Below are 19045 nucleotides of genomic sequence, written 5' to 3'. Positions count from 1 at the left end.
GGGGTGAGGGGGGAGCCCGGCGCTTTAAGCTCTTCCCCCTTGCGGTGCAGAGTGAGACCGCGCGGCGCTAAGCCGCTGTCCCGTCCGCAGCCAGGGCCGTGGCCGCCCGCGCCTTGGTGCGAAGGCAGCTGCGGGGCGACAAGCGCGCCTCGGTCACGCGGAGCTGCACCGCGGGTTCCCCGCAGCTTGAGCAACGCTGCCCTCGCCAAACCCTGCGTGACCTTCGGTGTCGCCCGCCGTTCGCGAGGCGGTCTCCTAGGGGCTTGCTTCTGGAAGCGATCGCAGGGGGCCGCTGCGCGCCGCCCCGCCGCGTTTCCGCCATGGAGACGGCAGGCCCGGCCGCGGTTTGCCTGTCCGACACGCACCGGTTCTCGTACGTGCAGGCAGCGGGGCCCGGACCGTCCCCGCTGAGCCGGGCCGGGCCGGAGCGCCCATCCACCGGCTGCGGCCCGCCCGGGCCCTACCCTTGCAGTGACACCGGGGCGGCAGGCGGCTGCTCGCGGCCCCGCGCCCGAAGCCGGCCCCGGCCCGGCAGGGACCCTCGGCCCGGCAGGGACCCTCGGCTACCTGCGTGCGGCCCCCGCGCCCTCTGCCTGGCCCCCCCGCCCCGTGACGTCACCCCAGGTGCTTCCCGCCTCCCCGCGGGCGTGGTCTGGCCAACGCTCAGTGGGCGGGGCCGCGGCGCGCGCATGCGCCCGGCACGGGCGCCCGCGGGACCCGTTGCGAGCGTATGTGCGCGCGCGGCAGCGGCGGCAGGGCGGAGCGCGCTCGGCGCTCCCGTGCGGTGGGCAGCGCGCGCGGGGCCGGGAGCGTGCCGGCCCCCGGACAGGCTCTCGCTCTGGCCGCCGCCATGTCCGCTACCATCGAGCAGGAGTTCCAGGAGATAGACGCCACTAACGACTGGCAGGCGCGTTATCTGGTGAGCCAGGGGGGTCTCCCCGGCGCCGCCCCGGCAGGGGGGCTGGGGGAAGGGCGGGGAGCGGGCACCGCGTTGTCAGCGCCCGCTGCCGGCGCGCGCCGCCTCGGCGGGGAGCGGAAGTCGCTGGGCCACGGCTCGCCTTCAGGTGCACGCAGCGAAACTGCGGGCGGGCGCTGCGCATGCTCCCGGGGGCGGCCGCTGCTCCGCCCCGGGCGGGTAGCGGGGGTGGGGGGGTGGCGCGCAGGCGCTGTGCGGCGCGCTGCCGGGCGGCGGGGGGCTGCCGGCGCATTGCGTCTGCGCGGGCCCGGGGCTCGGGCGCTTCGGCCGGGCGCTGGTGGCGGGGCGCGGTGGCGGCTGAGGCGCTGAGGGCTTGGCGGGGCGGCCCGGTCAGATCCCGGCGAGGGTGTTTCCCCCGCGGTCTCCAGGTGGAGCGGGAAGCGGTACCTGGTGGTACCGGTGCGGCCGAGGCTCGCCGTCGCCCCGGGTTCGCGGCTCTGGCGCTGAGGCCGCAGCGCAGCGGCTCCGCAGGCGCCCGCTCGGCCTCGGCGCGCGCCGTTCCCGCCGCCCGCACCTGCCCGGCGCGTGGCCGCCGCCGGGAAGCGCCTGCTGCCCCGCGTGCTCTAGGAACAGCGGGCTCGCTAGCTTGCAGCAGTAGTCTTTGGTTCGGGTCCATAACGCTGACTTTATGTTTAAGCTTACAGTACTAGAACAGTTATTTGAGCCGGTATGTATTTTACAGTGCCCTTTCACAAATGAGGAAAAAGAACCCCAAATTAAAGTTCTCTTTACTAACTTAAGTTGTGCTTTTTCTGTTAATACTCCCCCCCTCCCCCCGCTCTACATGTATTTCGAATACGCTGTCTTTACGCATGTATTATGGAACTGAGCTGTCGTTTGAATTTAACAAGGAATAACAGAAATATGCTTTTACCTCGTTATCTTAGCACAGTTTAAGGGAAGATTTCTGCAACTGGTATTTTTATGAGGTAAAAAAGTACACACACTTTACATGTGGTATATCCAGACTGAGCAAATTAGCTTTCCCAAGTAATTTTGATGTTGCTTAGATGTTCTTGGAGAAGTAAACTGAAGAGAAAATTAAGCTCTGTTAAAATTTGTGTGTGAATTTCCTAATTTTACTACAGCTATGCCATAAAATATTTTTAATAAGGTTCTTTGTGTTAGAATCTTTTGTTTCCCTGATTTTGTAGATTTTGCAGACTCAGGATTTTTTCAGGGTACTTAACACGTTTGGTTTTTGTTAAAACCAGAGAATACAAATCTGCTTTAAAGCACAGAAGTAGCAAGTGATGGTTTTAAATAGTACACACTTGTAGAAAATACTCTGAATTGCTGATACGTGTTTTCACACTGAGTTTTTGTTTCCGAAGGTATTTTTCTATTATAGTGTTGTATAAGAAACATAACATGTTTGTCCTGAGAATATTACGTTTCTCTGAAGGAGAAAAAAGTTGGGTATTAGGGTTTTTTTATTTCTTGCTGGGACCAGTTGTTATTTTTACTCTTCAGTTCCATGAATTTGCCAAGACTTGTGGTAGAATCCTGTGAAGCTTGGATTATTTATATTGACTGCCAGAGCTCTTATCCAATCTGAGTTAATAACTGAATAAATGATACTGATTTTTTACTTTTTCCTTTTCCAATGCAAGTTTTTCTTGTATAATATACCTTATGTTAGATCTAGCATCTGGTTTGTTTCTCCAGTTTGTGATGGCTGAATCATACATGGGAAAACCTGATTTTAGAACTAGTCATTAAGCTTCCTTAGGTTTAATACTTTTAGCAAGCCCCCCCCCCCCCCCTCCCATCACTGTAGTAGTGTTTCTAGCTGTTTTATTGTTTTTGACCAAATTACAGGTCTGTTTCTGTGCACAGAGGATGCCAGTGCTTTTTTTAAAAAAAAAAAAGTCTGTCGTATCCAGTTATGGAGTAATACATAATTTACATTTCATGGAAACTCAGTTGTGAATGCCTCACAGATACATTTATTCAGTGAGCACATGGCTGCTCCCAAAGCTTTTAAGCCGCATAAACTAGAGAAGAAGACGAATTCCAGTGTGCTGTATCAAAACAAAAACCCTGATTGTTTAAAAGATAAGATATTTTTGTACAAATATGTAGAGCATTGGTGCTTGACAGTTGCTGTTCCACATTGTGGTTCAGTTTCTTTACAGGTTCGCGCTGCACTTAAGTAATGTCATACACCAGATACTACAAAATGGAGCTTCCTTACGTATATTAAATTGCCACCAGAGTCTTTTTTGGCTGTGTTAATTGTCTGGGAATATATAGGCTATTTATGAAGTTTGAGAAGACAAAGAAGATAGTGGAAAGATAGAAAAAGACCAAAGAATGCTTGGTTATAAAGAGAGCTTTAAATGCTCTTTGGGACATAATGTTCACATGTAGCAAAAGGTGAAATCAAAGCAAAATATTGTTAATTCTGTATTGTACAACATGCCTGCTGAGTGGCGTCATTGCAGAGATGTAGAGGGAATAGTTCAGTTTGTTGGAGGCTGCTTGTCAATAGCTTTTTAGCTGTGTTTTCAGTTGTCTACATAAAGTAAATCTGTATATATTAGTGAAGTTCTGGAAAAGATACACTCAGAGGCAAAAGAGTAAAATCTGAACATTCAGAGTACATGAACAGTATAGCATACTCTTTAAAATAGTGTGTAAACGAGTATGTTAGAGTATCTTCTAAGTGCAGATTATTGGAATGGAAGGTTTGTATTGATGCCTGTGAAGAAGCAGGCTGTGATATCACATTGATATTTTGAGTTTAGAATTGTTCCTTCATACTACTGGGTCATGTTTAACTACAGCTATCTGGGTTGAACTGTCAAACCACCAAGAATAATCTTATGGCTGTTAACAGCAGCCATAAAATCATTAACTAGGTGCCTTTGTGGGCATTTATGCTGCTGGTTGGTGTAAAGGAGCTAGCAGTGTACTGACTGCTATTAGTTCTGTCTGTCCGAGTCTCTTATTACTGTGGGAGGTAATGTGACGTCTGAGGTAAACTGCAAACATAATAAATATCTGGGGTTTTTCCCTGCCTTTGATCCTGCTACGTAAGTTCCTTACCAAACTGCATTTATGTTAGTTTGGTGGTGTTAGCCAAGTGTGGGAAGATCTAAATGGCAACAGCTTGGCCATGAATGAGACACACATTGTCTGCATGAAAATACCACTAGCTGTAGTGAAGGTCAGTTTAAAAATGTTAATTACTAATAACCTGCATTAATTAATAAGTTTGAAAGTCTTAAAATAGGGTGTGTATAACACTAACCTTAATCACCTTGCTGGCTATAAGTGACTTGCGTTTTTTGTCTTTTAAAGGAAATTCGGCATAAATCCAGTGACTACCCTCACAGAGTTGCAAAATATCCAGAAAACAGAAATCGAAACAGATACAGAGATGTTAGTCCATGTAAGTATCTTTTTATGTAAATACAGTGGTAAACTTTGTAGACCTTTTACTTACCCAGTTTACTTTTAAACACCATAGCTAATAAATCATGGTTATTGTAGGTTTTGTATTTTGTTTATTTCTGTAGACAGGTATCCTATGATAAATATGTTTTTCATAACACATATGCAAACGTATATAACAGAAGGGAGAAGAGCCTGTGGTTTAAACTCATTGTGCTGGATGGTGAATGAGAGATGATTGAAAATCATTGTTATTGGTATGTAGGGAAGTGTTTGTGAGCTGCAAAGTAAAATATTAAACATTTTTCCTTATAAGGAAATTATTTGTTTAATATTGCTTTGTCATTAAGAAAATCAACATCTACTGAGCACAGAAGCTAAGTTAATAAGCTTTGACTGAAAGTTTCCTTTTGGGCTAAGTGATTCTGCACATTTGTAAGACTGGGTAAATGCCTCTTGATTTGTACTGTTGCTTTAAGAAATACTTGAGATTTTGTTATTTTTGTCTGTTCGGAAGAACGTATGCATGAAGTTGTTCTCAATGTGAGTAGATACAGTAAGAAGTGCTTTGTACAGCTTAACTGCCATAAAATGGTCTTTATGACATAATGATCTTACATCTTGGGTGAAGACAACTTTCTTGTTTTTTACCAGCTTCTTTGCTACTGCGGTGTTGTGCACTTGTTTTCAATGGCATTTACTGTAGAAACTGTAATCCAAAATTGCTATAAAAAGGTGTGAGCAAAAGATTACCAATATATAGTTAGAGCTGGAGAAAGCTATCATAAGTCACTTTCAAAAGGACTAGGAGAAGAAATGAGTGCAGCCTTAATTTTTCTACAAAATACTGATGTTGCAAATGGTTAAATGTTTGTGTGTTCTTTAGTATGGAGTTTCCCAGAACACCAAAGGCTCGTAAAAGCCTTCTTGTTACTGGATGTAGAATTTCTGAAGGGTTGCAATTGTATTTGGGCTTTTTGTTTGACAGCTTAATCTGAATACCTATTGTAAAATTTGGAGAAGTGCTGAACTCCTTGTTTCCAGTTGAAGGTTGTGGTAGCAGCATGTGCATAGCACTTCTCAAAATTACACAGAAAGGGTCTCAGATTGAGTCATGCTGATCAGATGCAGCACTGTGCGCTACTCATCAGACTGCTGCTAGAACGCTAATGTGCACAGCGTGTCCACTCCAAGTGGATCCAGTCTGGCTTGATACTGAATCTCAATACTGCACTCTGAAGAAACTGAACTTAAAAGAGTTCAATGCACAGCCTCTTGGCTGCATCTGCATGGCATTCTCCAGTGTGGTCTGTTTAAGAAGGTATCTCAAGTTAGTCAAGGCTTCCTGACTAACGCTGTATGCTCAGTAAAGGGAGATAGGCCTCTGCTGGGCCTTTGTTGATATGTGCAGAGGTGTGTAGGTGTCCCAAGTTTGCTGTCCTGTTACAGCACAGCATTAGCATCTTAGCAGTGGTAAAGTAGATTGGGTTTTATTTACTTCCTGTTTCATACCAAAGTTGGGATGGGGGTTGTAAGGAGAGAAGGCAGGAAACTGGATTTGAGCCCACAAGGCCCAAGTTCTGTTCCTTGGTCCAATATCCTATACAACTCCTGTGGCAGAAGCTATAACTATGCGTTTGCCGCTTATTCCATCCATGGAATTCCATCAGTTTCTTAGTCAGTGACTGCTACAAAGAGAACAGCAGCATACCTTCAACATATTTGTGGGTTTTCTTTCTTTTTGAAAGGAGTGTTTCTAAAAAAAAATAATAAAACCCCATTGTGTTATTTAAGTAGCATCTAAAAATGCCTGCAATAGTGTCTTAGAGGTATGACTTGTATCCATCTCTTGTAGCTTTCCGGAGCTCAAGAGTTTCCTGAATCATGGCACAACTTTTCCAGTAGTGAAGAGCATCAAACATCTCTGCCTTGGTCATGGCAAAGCCTGCTTCTGAAATGCTTGTTTAGCCAGGAGGAAATTAGTTATGTGATTGTATAAATCCCTGGACCCTGTGCAAGAGCAGAGGCAGATAAAACCTAGTCTTGGAAGCAGTTGTTTGGCATAGGAAGGGCTAAGGTCATTATGTGCTAGTTGACATGACTTACAACATGATGGCTGGGCTAAGATGGTGAACTTTGAGGCATGTCTCCGTTTTTAGTATTTATGAATTATGGATTTAGTATTTATGAAAGAAAGAAGGTTTGAATTGGGCCACCAAGATGGCCTGCAGGACTGTCTGAACTAATTCCCATTGAATTTTACATCTTTGTGTTTTCAAATATGACTCATAATTGTTGGTGAGAGTTGGGAGGACAAAGAGACCTGGAAGGGACTGTATGATAAATAACATTGCAAAATAACAGTACCTAAATTTCAAAGCAGCTGCAGTAAAAGTTACGCAGTTTGGTCACTGGGGTGAAGAAATGTAATCATGGTGCATGTGTGCAAGGAGCTGGCATTGCAGAAATGCAGTAGAACTCAGTCTCATGCAATCTTAACAACTCGGTCCTTCACCAATTTTACTGCTCTTTAACTGCTACTTAAACATACTGTAAGATACAATTTAATGAAAATGCTGTAGTTCTGCGTAGCAGTGAGAAAATGGTTTGTTAATCTAGATAGTGGCCAAGCCAGTCTAAAATCGGAGGTGGTATGTCTGCAAGAGGAAATGCAAAGATTATTCTGTCTTACAGAAATATGTCAATTACAAGTGCCGGAAAAAATGCTTTGGGTTGGTTTGCCCCATTTCAGCCGTAATACACAAGATAGGTATGCTGAAACCACTTGTGTCCAATATGTGGATTTTTAGCTAGAAGTTGATTTCTGTTAGCTGGAAAAGACTAATTATCTTTGCCCATTACAGTTGAGTTTCACATTGTCTCCAGTTTCATAAATATTTTTGTTAGTGTCCAGTTCTGTTGGCTAAAGAGCTATGGTATGTATAAGTTTGGTTGGGTAAAAGCCCTCAAGAGTTACTGCCTAGCCAAAAAAAATAGCAGTCCTGCAGTTTGGTATTAGTCTAGAATATGGAGAGGACTATTTTGGCTATGTAGTGCTATTGAAACAGGAAGTTAATCTGAAATAGTTTGGTTTGACAACCAGTCATTTCCTGACAGATGGAACCATTTCTCAGAAAACATTGTTGAGAGGAAAATAACTCGTGAGGTTATTATTCCTTATTGATAACTTCAATGACACTCTTAAGATTTCTGTTATTACTTACCTTCTAAATCTTATCCTTAGTTGCTATCAGGGGAGTCTAGTGTCTCAGATTGACTGTAAACACCTTTAGAGATCTGCTTACTGTGTTCCCAGATTTAGAGGCTAGAAGGAAATCCCCTCAGCAAAATTGGCAGGATTTTTCTTTTTCCTTTTGCTTTTGGAGGGTAGATGGGGGGGTTTGCAGTTTTATCTTTAGCCTGCCTTTGTCATGTGGTGTGTAGCCCAGTATCTTAGGCCACCTGAACATTTTCACCTGATAGAAGCTGGTGTTGCTGTTGGATGATCTTGAGGTAGTGATTTCTCTTGTCTTCCTGTGACCTTTAGTAGACTTTGTGTTGGACCTTTCAACCATAGGCTTACAGTTGACCTAGAGTGTATGTTAGGGAGAAAGGAACATGAAGAGTATTGTTCTTTACAGGGAACAGAGCTGGAGCAGATGTGGATGGCTTTGCAAATATTGTTGATTAATTGTCACTGCAAAAATGTTCCCTTTCTGTCCTGTGTTTCAAGTGTGTGTGCTGAGAACAAGGAGATGTTCTGTCCAAAATAAACCTACTGCACTTCTCGTTGTCCGTGTTAGAAGCTGATGTTGATACTTAATGATGACGTTATCTAATGTTTCTATAAAACATCTTGTTACCAGAAACATGGTATAAATAAACTCAGTGTGCTGTTTTTGGAGATACTTCTTTCTTTGGTGTTGGGGAGGAGGGGAGTTTTATAGCACCCACTGATCTAAAATGTATCTTAAGGTTTTTTTCAGTCCTTCAAAGTGTAAGGAATCTGTGCAGTAGTTAAGTGTGTATTTCAGTATGAATACATTTCAGTTAGGAGCTAGGCCATGACTGATACAATGGCATTCATTGCTTACAACTGGTGACAGGGTGGGGAAAAGTCACTTTGCTTTCTTGTGCCATAGGCTACCTCTGAAATTTGAGATTTGTAAGTATGGTGACAGAGTATGTGAATAATTTAGCAGCTCAGATAGGCTAGATTTGGATTAGTGAAATGAAGGGGATTTGCTGGTAAGTGGGAAAGGGTCATACTGGGTCATTGGGATGGCTTATGGCTACATGTTTTATTTATTACTTTCTTTAATCCACTAGGTAGCATTTCACTCTCCTTTGTTGTTAATAGTTCTATATTTGTGGAGCCAGAGACATTTATTGAATGAAAGACAATTTTTCAATTATACAGTGGTTTCACTTCTAGAAGCACAGTTATTTTCAAGTCACCTTTCATTAACTAACTGCAAGAACTGTATAATGTAAAGTGCCAGACGTTTTGTATCTTGGTTTTAACTGGATAGGTAACTTTCTTTTTAGCAGGGAGTGGGCAAATTGATGTGTAATGTGAAGTCTTGGCCTTATTTGAGACACAGGGAATGTTGTCAGTGATACCTGTGGGACAGGTTTTCATTTAAGTGGGTAGTAAGAGTTCACTTACCTCAGACAGGGTCGTTCTGACAGTAGTTTTCTTAGTGCAGGAAGCCAGAATGAGAAGCATTTTTAAGATTTCCACTTCCTTTTCAGGCTGCATGGTTTGTTGAAATAGGGGAATTGGCGCCTCAGAGAACGAGTACTAGATTTTGGCTGTTCTGGGCATGGCAACATTTAAGATAAAGATTTAAGATAGGTTAATCATTCATATAAATCTGAAGTACTTTGTAACTGGAAGTGATTTACATACAGGAAACACGTTACAGCTAACTCACTGTCAAAAGTTGGCTTGCTTCATTTTAATTCAGAAGAGCAAGCTAAAACTTGAATGAGGTTTCTAGGTCATTGTGTCCTTTAGGAACGTTTTCCCTTGAAAGATGGGAAATCAATATATTCTAGTGGCTTTCTTTGTCCTGTGGCATGTATGCCTCTGTGTATATGTAGGATCGACTCTTGTTTTAGTTGGGGAGGAGAAGGGAAGCTCTCTGTGCATAGAACTAGTTGTTAAAAGGGGCTTTTAAAAAAAAAAAAAACCAAACACTTTCAGAATTTAATTTGTCCTGTGTACAAAGCAGAATTTATAAGAAGGAAAAAGTAAGGCGGAAAACGTGTGTAAGGATTACAGTAGGAAGCCTCATTAGAGCCTCTGCAGTTATCTCCTCTTGGCAGCAATACAGCAGCTGCTGCTGGGTGATTAAACTGTTAACAGTGCTTGCTTATGTCATCTTTCCGAGAACACTAGTACCGGTATGTGTGATTTACTATAACAAGATCTTAAGGTTTTCCTGTTGGCAAATGACATGTAATATTTACAAAGGCCTTGGTTTCTCTCCAGTAGAAACATTTCAGATAAAGTGATACATGAAAGGAAAAAGTAACGCTTTCCTGTCTGGACAAAATAGTACAAGGAGATACATTTTACTTTAAAATGCAAGTGTCTTCATTTTACTGTGTCTTGGCTTTGATAATACTTTTTTCTTCATGCAGATGTATCATAAATTGTTTTAAGGCTCCTGAAAGTCAGGATGGTGTTGCCTTACAGCTGGAATGCTAATGAAAACAGACAAACCCAGTAACTTTCTCATACTTCGATATTAAAAATAGGTTTCCAGCATATTTCTGTACTCTGCACATTTGTATGTGACTGCATATAAAAGCTAGCAGCTAAAGGAGGTAGGATAACAACCCCAAATCTCAGCCCTTCAGAAAAAAAACCCCACCAAACCAACCCAAAACCCCCCAAACTTTCTGTTGACTTCTTTCCTTGAATCCAGTAAGATCCCCTTTGACAGTTGTGAATAGCAGATAGATGAGGGAAAGTATAAAAGCAGATAAAACCTAGTAAATGTACTTTATCCAGGTTTCCAAACACATAGAAAGTATTTATAAAATCATATGAGCAGTCTATAGAACAAGGGTCTTATTTAGTAACTATTTTTTCATTCCTGTCAGCTTTTTGCCTATCTGGGGCCATATTCATGGATCTCTTAGATAAGCCTTGTGCTGTATAGACTGGCTGTGATAAAGAGACTTAATCTCAGTTCAACTAGGACAGCTGGACTGAGTGGGGTACTTGGTAGTTGCTCATGTCAAAACCCATGGATTTTGTGCATTTCCCAAAATTTTGTTTGTCCAAAGGAAGTTAGCCTTTTGGTGCAGGGATGGGAGAGGCAAAAGCAGAGTAATACTCTAACAGGAGCTGTGCTATAAGTCTGCATCCCAAATTAGTTTTGTGGGTTTGACCAGGTGAATGTAGGTTAAAAACAGGCACTGCACTGTAATTCACTCTCGGCTCTGTCAGTTTCTTTATGGAATCTCTTCCATCTCTTCTTGAAATGTGTTGGAAGTCTCTTAAATTCATTGCTATTTATTTACTGTTCTCATAAACAACCCATCTAGGCAGCTGAGCTTCGGGGGGGTTTGCAGTCAGTTGAATCTCATTTCTTGGCATGCAGTTGGGTACAAATTTTAAACTAAAAATGCTGTTTGTTTAATGCAGTTCTAATTAATGCGAACAAGTCTGATTACTTAAATGTCTCCTAGAGGGTGATAAATCAGATACTAAGTTTCTAGGAATAGCCACGGTGAGCTTTTATTATGCAGTGTTCTAGTAGGACAGTCTGGTAATCTTTCTCATGCTAATGTTAGAATTTCAACAGGAGTCCTTTGCTTGCCTCTGCCATAAATAGGGGAATCTTCTGTCTTGCCTGTGTAACCGTGAGAGACTGAAAATTTGTAATTAGATTCGGCTTCCTTTAATTGGAAGATTTGTTAAATAGGTACATATGCCCCTTCTTTAGTATTTTTAACTTGTATAGTATTAAATAATAAATTACGGGGAAATTAAATTGATTAAAGCTTGGTTTGAGTTATTACAAGTAGGGGTTTTTGTGTGTTTTTTTTTATTGTTTTTTTGTTGTTGTTGTGTGAGTTTAACTTCATGATTCTACCTCAACCTGTGAAATCTCAGTTCACCAAAAATCTTGGAATTCTGAACTTAAAGGAAACCATGCAGCAGAGTGATCTGGTGTGATAGGACAGCGTGCTGCCTGGTGTGGGTTGTGGTGCTGTTCTGTTAAGGAAATGCAACTGTTGAGGGATGGCTGTGAGCATCTTTTGGCATGTGTGGGAGGGTTGTTTTGTTTGGTTGTTTTTTAAAGAAAACTGGGTATTCCAGTTTTCTCAGTAAATTCTATTAATAGCTGGAATTACTCTGATGGACTGCTGAGGGGAGAATGAGACAGGCAGTTCCCAAAGTTACTTGAGAAATTAGTTTAATGTATGTTTATAGGTTACTATTTGTTTAGTATTGCAGAATTTATTTCTAATTGCTTGTCAGACCTAAACTTGCCTGTTAGAAGATGGATGGATGCATCATTAATTCTTAATTTTCTTTAAATTTTAGATGATCATAGTCGTGTAAAATTGCAGAACACTGAGAATGACTATATCAATGCCAGCCTTGTGGTCATAGAAGAAGCCCAGAGGTACTATATTTTAACACAGGTAAGTATTACCAATTACTAGGTTATTATAGGAATTGAGAATGTCGGGGAGGGGAGATTTATAAAGTTGTAATTTATATTTGGATGGTTCCTTCTCCCTGTGAATTACATGTATCACATATTAACTGCCTGTTTATTTTAGTTTTGGGCACATTATTTCATATTTTAATAAAAAGCTAAAGGGAATATTTGAAAAATTTACTGCATATGAAGTTTTTCAGGTATTTCTTGCTCTTTTCTTCAGTTGTTTTGGAAATGGATTGCAACAATTTCTACCCCTTATTTCATCTTGCACCTTCTGAGCAGTAGCTTTTCTTCTCACAGCACAATAGTGTTGATGCCCAAACTGAAACATCCCTTCCCTGAGCTATTACTGTTCTGTTGTTTGTGGGTTGTTTTTTTGTTTGTTTTTTCAAACACCACCACCCCCCCACCCCCCAACAACAACAACTTTCAGGTGCAGGAATGATCTGTGGAGTTGGTTACTTTCTAACCTGTCATTTCTGTTATTCTATTAATAATTTGTGTAAACTTTTTCAGAGGACAGTGACCAATTAACTGTGTTCAGACTGCTTTGCCTATATATTTTAACACCCGTTTTTCTTCTTCATTACACAGGGTCCACTGCCTAATACATGTTGTCATTTTTGGCTAATGGTATGGCAACAACAAACCAAAGCAGTTGTCATGCTGAACAGAATTGTTGAAAAAGAATCGGTAAGTAATATTAGGCCTGAAGTTGTAAAGTAAGCCACATAATAGTAATACAGTTGAACAATGTTTGATTGTTAACATTAACAGAACTAACAGACTTCCTCACTGGTATACAGTGTAACATGTGTTTAATATAATATTGAAGTGATGGAGCTAAGACAAAATTCAGTTTGGTGAAAACAGCATCTGATAAATATACATCCAGAAAGGTGACAGTAACATCCTGAGAAAGGAGCATGTACAGACAGAAATAAGGTGTAATAGAAGCAGTGTAAGATGCTCTAGAACGAAATGGAAGATGGGAGGACAAGTTTGGTTTAAAGTATCTTTAGATTATTTCTGCTAAATCTATGAGAGTAATATATTTGTTATATAGTGATCTTAGCTGTTTGTAACAGTGAAGACAAGCTGCTTCCCAGCAACTGTCAAACTGATGTAGTTATTTTTGATTCTTTAAAGCTGGTGGTATATGTGCATGCAAGAATACAGGAATCTTCTGTTCTGTAGTTTTTCTGCTAATGTGCCTAAAACAACTGGATTTAGTTATAAATGCATGTCATTTGAGGTTTATGGCTTTTCCTCAGAGTAGATTTGTGAGTGAAAAAAAGGAGTTGACTAGTCCATTAAAAAGTCACTTACTTTCTTATGCAGAAATTTTCCTACAGAAAGTTGGAGTGCAGGGCAAGAGGAATAAAGGACAGGGGACAGTTTTGCATTGCTTTGTTAGTTTGTTCTTTTGTTTTGCTAGAATCTGCTAGTATTCAACAAGCCTTGGGAAAACTGGATGTTACGTCAGTTATGTAAATGTGCAGGTGTGCATGTCAGAAACGGAGGGGGAAGTGTTGTTGAAACAGCTGAGTAAAGATCTTTTCACTGTAGAGAGCAAGAGTGGGGAAGAGGGGTTAAGAATGTGTCTCAAAACACACTAACCTGGGATGAAAGAAAGTATAAACAGATAAAGCTGGAATGCATAATAGCCATTGTGAAACAGCTGTAACTTGGCTGTAAACACTGTGGACTTTTAATTCCTCAGACCAGCAGCAGGTACTTGAGTCGAATCTACTGTATTGAATAATGGGGTCTCAGAATCTGTTCATGCAAACCCAAAAATACTAGGATACTTAACCAGATTTTTCTTTTTTCTCTCTCTTCCCGCCTGCCCCCCCCCCTTCTTTTTTAAAAAAAAAATGAATTAGGTGAAGTGTGCTCAATACTGGCCAACAAAAGAAGAAGAAGTTATGACATTCAGTGAAACAGGTTTCCGTGTGAGGCTAGTATCTGAAGACGTCAAATCCTATTACACAGTACATCTACTGCAATTAGAAAATATCAACGTAAGCTTTTCTCAGTCTGTATAGCTCATGTTCCTGGGCTTAAGTATATAATGAAAACTGTTTAGCATATTGTCACTACTGGTTTGATTGAGCTTTTACACTGAAAATTGTAATGCACTTCTGATGATGTTGAATATGTATGTGTGGCATATAAGCAAGTGAGTTAGACCTGAATTAATGTCTACTTTGAAAGAGATGACAGCTTCAGCATTTTTATAGTTATATTTTCCATATGGCAATACCTTAACATATTGAATTGTAATTGCTGGTAGTGGTGATTCTAAGAGGAGCTGTAAGAAATACCCTAAAAGGATGAAACTAGGAGCTGAAAATTCTGATTTCTTTTGAATATCAGAAATCAGTCAGTAATTACTGGTTTTTAATGGAATTTTAGTTTTCCATGTAATTCAGTCTAGCTGTGTAAGTTTTTTGGGGGAGGGGTGATTACCACCTGTAGATAGGTAACTTTATCTCCTCTTGCTTACCTCCCCTTTTGCTCCACAGGACCAACCATCCTTTTCTCTTAAAAATTAAGCACTTTGACAATTTAATCAAGTTAAGCTCAAAAAAATTGTTCCTGGCCTGAGCTTGGGTTGGAATTTGCTGCTTCTGTTTCAGAGCTGAAGACAGGATTGAAGAGCTTGTCTGTTTGTTCCAGCTATGTCTTGTAAGATATTCTCTCTCCCTATAAACCTTGCCTTATATTAATTGAAAGTGCTAGTATGGCAAGTTTTATTCAAGGTTGTCTTGTCAGTGGATTTGGGAAAGGAAGGCTCGAAGGTGTTTCTTTGCATGTTGTTTTATACAACTAAACATTGATATATTTGGTCAAAAATATTTGAATTTATGCCAGCTGTTAATAGTATGTTGAGATAATGTTTGTTAATTTGAAACATCCCTCATGAGATCAACATGATAAACTTGGCTTGTTCCTTGGTCTATTCAATGTAAGAAGAGCTTTATGAAATTCTGTCCTACTGACCTGAAGAATTTCTGTTTAGTCATTTGTTTATTGACAGCAGAGGCAAGAGAGAAGTAGTGCTTGCAAGCTAGTGCCTGAGAAGGAGTAGCTCTCCTTTTTGGAAAGCTGAGGCAAGCTTTCCTAACTACCTAAGAGGCGGCTTCATGGAATTGTCTGGCTGACATTAGCCCCTAATTTTAAACTTCCTATTTCAAAGGATGTAGTTTTCATGATGTGTGTTTGGACATAACATTCGCTGGAAAATGCAGAAATCCCTTGAGGAACAGCACAACGTATACTGTAGTAGACTTTTGAGTTGAAGCTATTGACCACTTAAATTTCTCGGTGTGCTTTGGACTGGTAATGCGGGCCCATCAGTGCTGTACAGTTTCTTGTATGCCGTGTAAATCAGTTTGACAAATACTTAGCAAACTTGCTGTACTGAATTTTTATTTTCATGCCCTAGCGTTTCTATAAGGCTCCATGAATGCTAACTCCAAAGATATTTTTTTAAAATCTATAAAATTGCTACAAGAAGTAGAACATACTTGGTTAGTCAAACAGAAAAGCTACATAGTTTCTAGAATAACACTGTGAATGTTGAGTGCAGCCTTCTTTATGAAATTGATAATTATACCATAAAATTTGTAGGAACTGAGTATTCACAGTTAACTTGAAATGTGAGCTTAACCAGTTTTATACAAGTTATTCTGGAGGGGACTTCGGTGGAGGCAGAGTAGTAAGACATTTAGCCACTTGCCGCCTGGAATATAAGATGACTGATGAGCAAAATACACTCTAAATTCTAAGAATACTTAGGAAGTAGTTTCCTTTAAAAAAGAGAACTAGAATTGTCTTTATAATAGAACCATTCTGAACTCAAGTAGATTTGTGTTAACTGCAACAAATCTCAACATAAGCAAAATAGGTATGTATGAAGAGTAAAGTGCTTGTTTAACGTTGTTACCAATGAAACAACCTCTGAATAATTGGTTGGTTTTGTTGCTAGAAGTTTTGTTTTCTTTTGTTAAAAAGCCGTTAGAAGTACAGGTGGGATTTGGTGGAGGGGAGCAGTGTTCATTTTTGAGGATTAGATAAAGGCATTTGGTGGTTGGATTTATTTGTATCTGTTCTAGGCAGTCATTTGGTTTTGCTGTTGTGGCTGGTGTAGTTCAGTAAAGCTTTGGAGAGGAGATGGTGTTTATTGGTATCTTTGCAAAAGTTCTGAAAATATTTCTCATGTGCTTATCTTGCTGGTGATTATTGTGGAATTTCCTTATTTTAAGTCTGTTAAATAACCTATTGGATGGGGTTGCTAAGTTTTGTGACAGTATTATGGGAGAATTGTTAGATATTGATAACTAACTTCTGGAAGACTTCACCTTGGGTTGAATATGTATTTTTATATTATCCCTTATTGCTGCATTCAGCTTTTTGTGTCACAAGTTTTAAGTACTTTTTTACTGAAAACCAAAGCTTTCTTTATCTAATTTCTGATGTGGTAACCTGCATAGTCTGGGGAAAGACACAAGGTGACATGTAATGAATGCTTATAAGCAACACCCTGCTAGGTTGGTACAGGGAATTCAGGGAAGCTATGGGAGGGCAAATGAGCACTGGTGCTTGAGGGAAACCAGGGATTGACTGACTGGGCGAGGACACGGAGCAGTGGAAAGGAATTGAAACTGCTGGAGGAACCTTGATGAATGTATCTCAGACTAGGTTCCTAGAAATGAGAACAAAGCAGCTGAAGGAGAGGTCTGTGAAGAAAATATTTGCTGGAGGAGAAAGTACTACAAGAAGTGAACTAGATTTGATGTGCCGCTGGTGTTATGATACTTTAGAGTAAGGACCATTAATAAACCTCAAGTGGAATCTTGAGTCCTCTGCAAACAGCAAATATTTGGAAAAACCCTTTAGCAAAATGGATTCTCAACGTAGTGCTAAGCCTCTGGGTGGCCATTGCTATCAGATTAAGGTGACACAAGACTGCTTAGTGGCCCTCGCTATCTGATCCTGTGGATGAACCGGGAAGAGTCATTGTAGGTCAAGAAGGTAACATTTACTTTGCTGTTAGTTTACAATGTCCAAAATTTTAAATGTGCCAAGAAGATCTTTCGTTTGTAGAGGCAAGCAGTCTAATGGCAGGCAGTGTTCTGGGATCAAGTGGTATCTTTGTATATGGATGTGTATGTAATTCCTATAGTGTTTTGAAGGGATTTACTGAAACATGGCATACACTTGCTTTGTGGGATGTCATCATATCACTTTTAATCCCTGACACAGTCTGACATTTTGGTCTTCATGACCACGGAAAGAAGACCGAGGTGTTGGGAAAGGTGTAGAGGAATGAAGGCAGTGGGTTGATTAGCATTGATAACATGCAGCTGTGGCCTTGCCTCGAAGGCAGTGGGTTGGTTGACATGGATGATGTGCAGCTGTAGCTGCTTCCTGCTAAGTGGTTAAACAGCCCTGAGGAGTGTGGGAGAGGGGTTGGGTGGAGGAGGAGCAGTGTGGTCTGGCCTGGCCTCTGGAGGAAGGAGGAACAGCAAGGACAATAGAATCTGACCAACGGTATAAAAACCTTGTTGCAGCCTACTAGTTTGTGCTGCAACAGAAAGGTATTTGTGCCTCACAGTAAAGGAGAACCCAGAGTCACTTGAATGTTAAAGTGTTTTTCGGATTCAGTGGGCATAGCTATTACCATGTTGACTTATAGGATATGCACTAGTTATTAGAAAAATCCCAGAATGTTTGTGAGGATTATTTGGCCCCATTATCCTCATTGCCATTTTGATGTACATTTTGAAGACCATTTTGCCAAGCATTAGAATGAACAAAGAGAGGGAGTTAAAGTTGATTGAAGATTTTTGAATTTCAGTGCTTAGAATATTGCTCTTACAGCATGCCTTCTCAATTTTATATGATCAAATTACTTGTTAATGTGCTTAAGGCATGGTCATTAAATGCAGGACCACTATGGGGTTGGGTGTATTTTATGGCTTCATATGTTAGACCATTCCGGTCGCCATTGAACTATGAAATGAAGGCTTTTCTAAGGAATGTGTGAAATTTGACAGACCAACATTTTTCAGTCTTCACCTGTTTTACTTCACACTGAAGGTGTCAAGTTCCGTTGAGCATTTAGGTGGTATCTATGTTCATACTCTCACGTGACTGAGCAAACTAAAGTTGTTCTAAGATTTTTGTACATTTTTGTTTTGAGTGATTGGATAGTTACTGTAAAAAATTTATGACAAGGCTTGTTTTGATTAAAGTTAATCTAAGGGCTTCATATTTTTCTGCTCAAGTCCTCATGTCGTGTCTGCTTGTAACCTGGAGCATGAGTTGTGGTTTGATCATCTTTTGATTGTGCTGGTGGTGTTACCAGCAGTCAGTGGAGAACTGTGCAGCGTGGTGGTCATCTGAGTTTATCAGTTTTAGCTATGTTGCCTATTTAGTAAAAGGTTATCCCAGTAGTCTGTGAAACTTTCACTGGAATGGTTAGGCTCGTTTTCTTTAAAAGTTGCTTGGTCAAGTGTTGTCCCATGATTATTCACGGATTTTTGGAATTTTTTTTTTTGGTAGGTAGTCTTATGAAATAAATCCTGGAAGAGTATGTTGTGGTTACCGTAGAATAAGCTGGGTTTTAGTTATCATGCAGAAATACGTTCCCTGTGTATAACATACATAAAATTTTATATTGCTGCCTGTCTTGAAGTCCAGCTTTTTTTCTTTAGAAGAATATCAAGTTTCCTGGTAATACTTCAAATAAAATGAGTTGTTCTTTAGAATTGAATTTCTTTCTATCAACATTTGTGAATCTTTAGAAAGCCAAACCTTTTCTCACTATGGTCCTGCATCACTTCACATGATAGCTGTGGTGAATGGCTCAGTGACAGGGGAGTTATTTTAGAAAGGGTGGTACAGATACTCACACAAAGACAGTATTTCAGCTGTACAGCTTGACTGCCAAGCGCCACTTGAAAGAGCC

General features: G+C 41.0%; 1 protein-coding gene across 2 annotated transcripts in view; it reads left to right on the top strand.

Moving 5' to 3' along the window:
* Window positions 1-682: 682 nt before the first annotated feature.
* PTPN2 (protein tyrosine phosphatase non-receptor type 2) overlaps window positions 683-19045 on the top strand; it is a 32531-nt gene continuing 14168 nt past the window's right edge. The window contains exons 1-5 of one of the 2 annotated variants that reach the window (XM_055704982.1): window positions 683-919; window positions 4283-4373; window positions 11943-12043; window positions 12661-12759; window positions 13953-14090. In XM_055704982.1, the coding sequence (XP_055560957.1) occupies window positions 731-919; window positions 4283-4373; window positions 11943-12043; window positions 12661-12759; window positions 13953-14090 (618 nt within the window). In that variant the 5' untranslated portion in view covers window positions 683-730. The remainder of the gene's footprint in view (window positions 920-4282; window positions 4374-11942; window positions 12044-12660; window positions 12760-13952; window positions 14091-19045) is intronic. The other variant, XM_055704983.1, reaches the window with a different exon arrangement.

This window comes from Falco cherrug, chromosome 3 (assembly GCF_023634085.1).
Source record: "Falco cherrug isolate bFalChe1 chromosome 3, bFalChe1.pri, whole genome shotgun sequence".
Lineage (NCBI taxonomy): Eukaryota > Metazoa > Chordata > Aves > Falconiformes > Falconidae > Falco > Falco cherrug.
The sequence above is the reverse complement of the archived record's forward strand: the minus strand, read 5'-3'. Positions and strand labels throughout refer to the sequence as shown.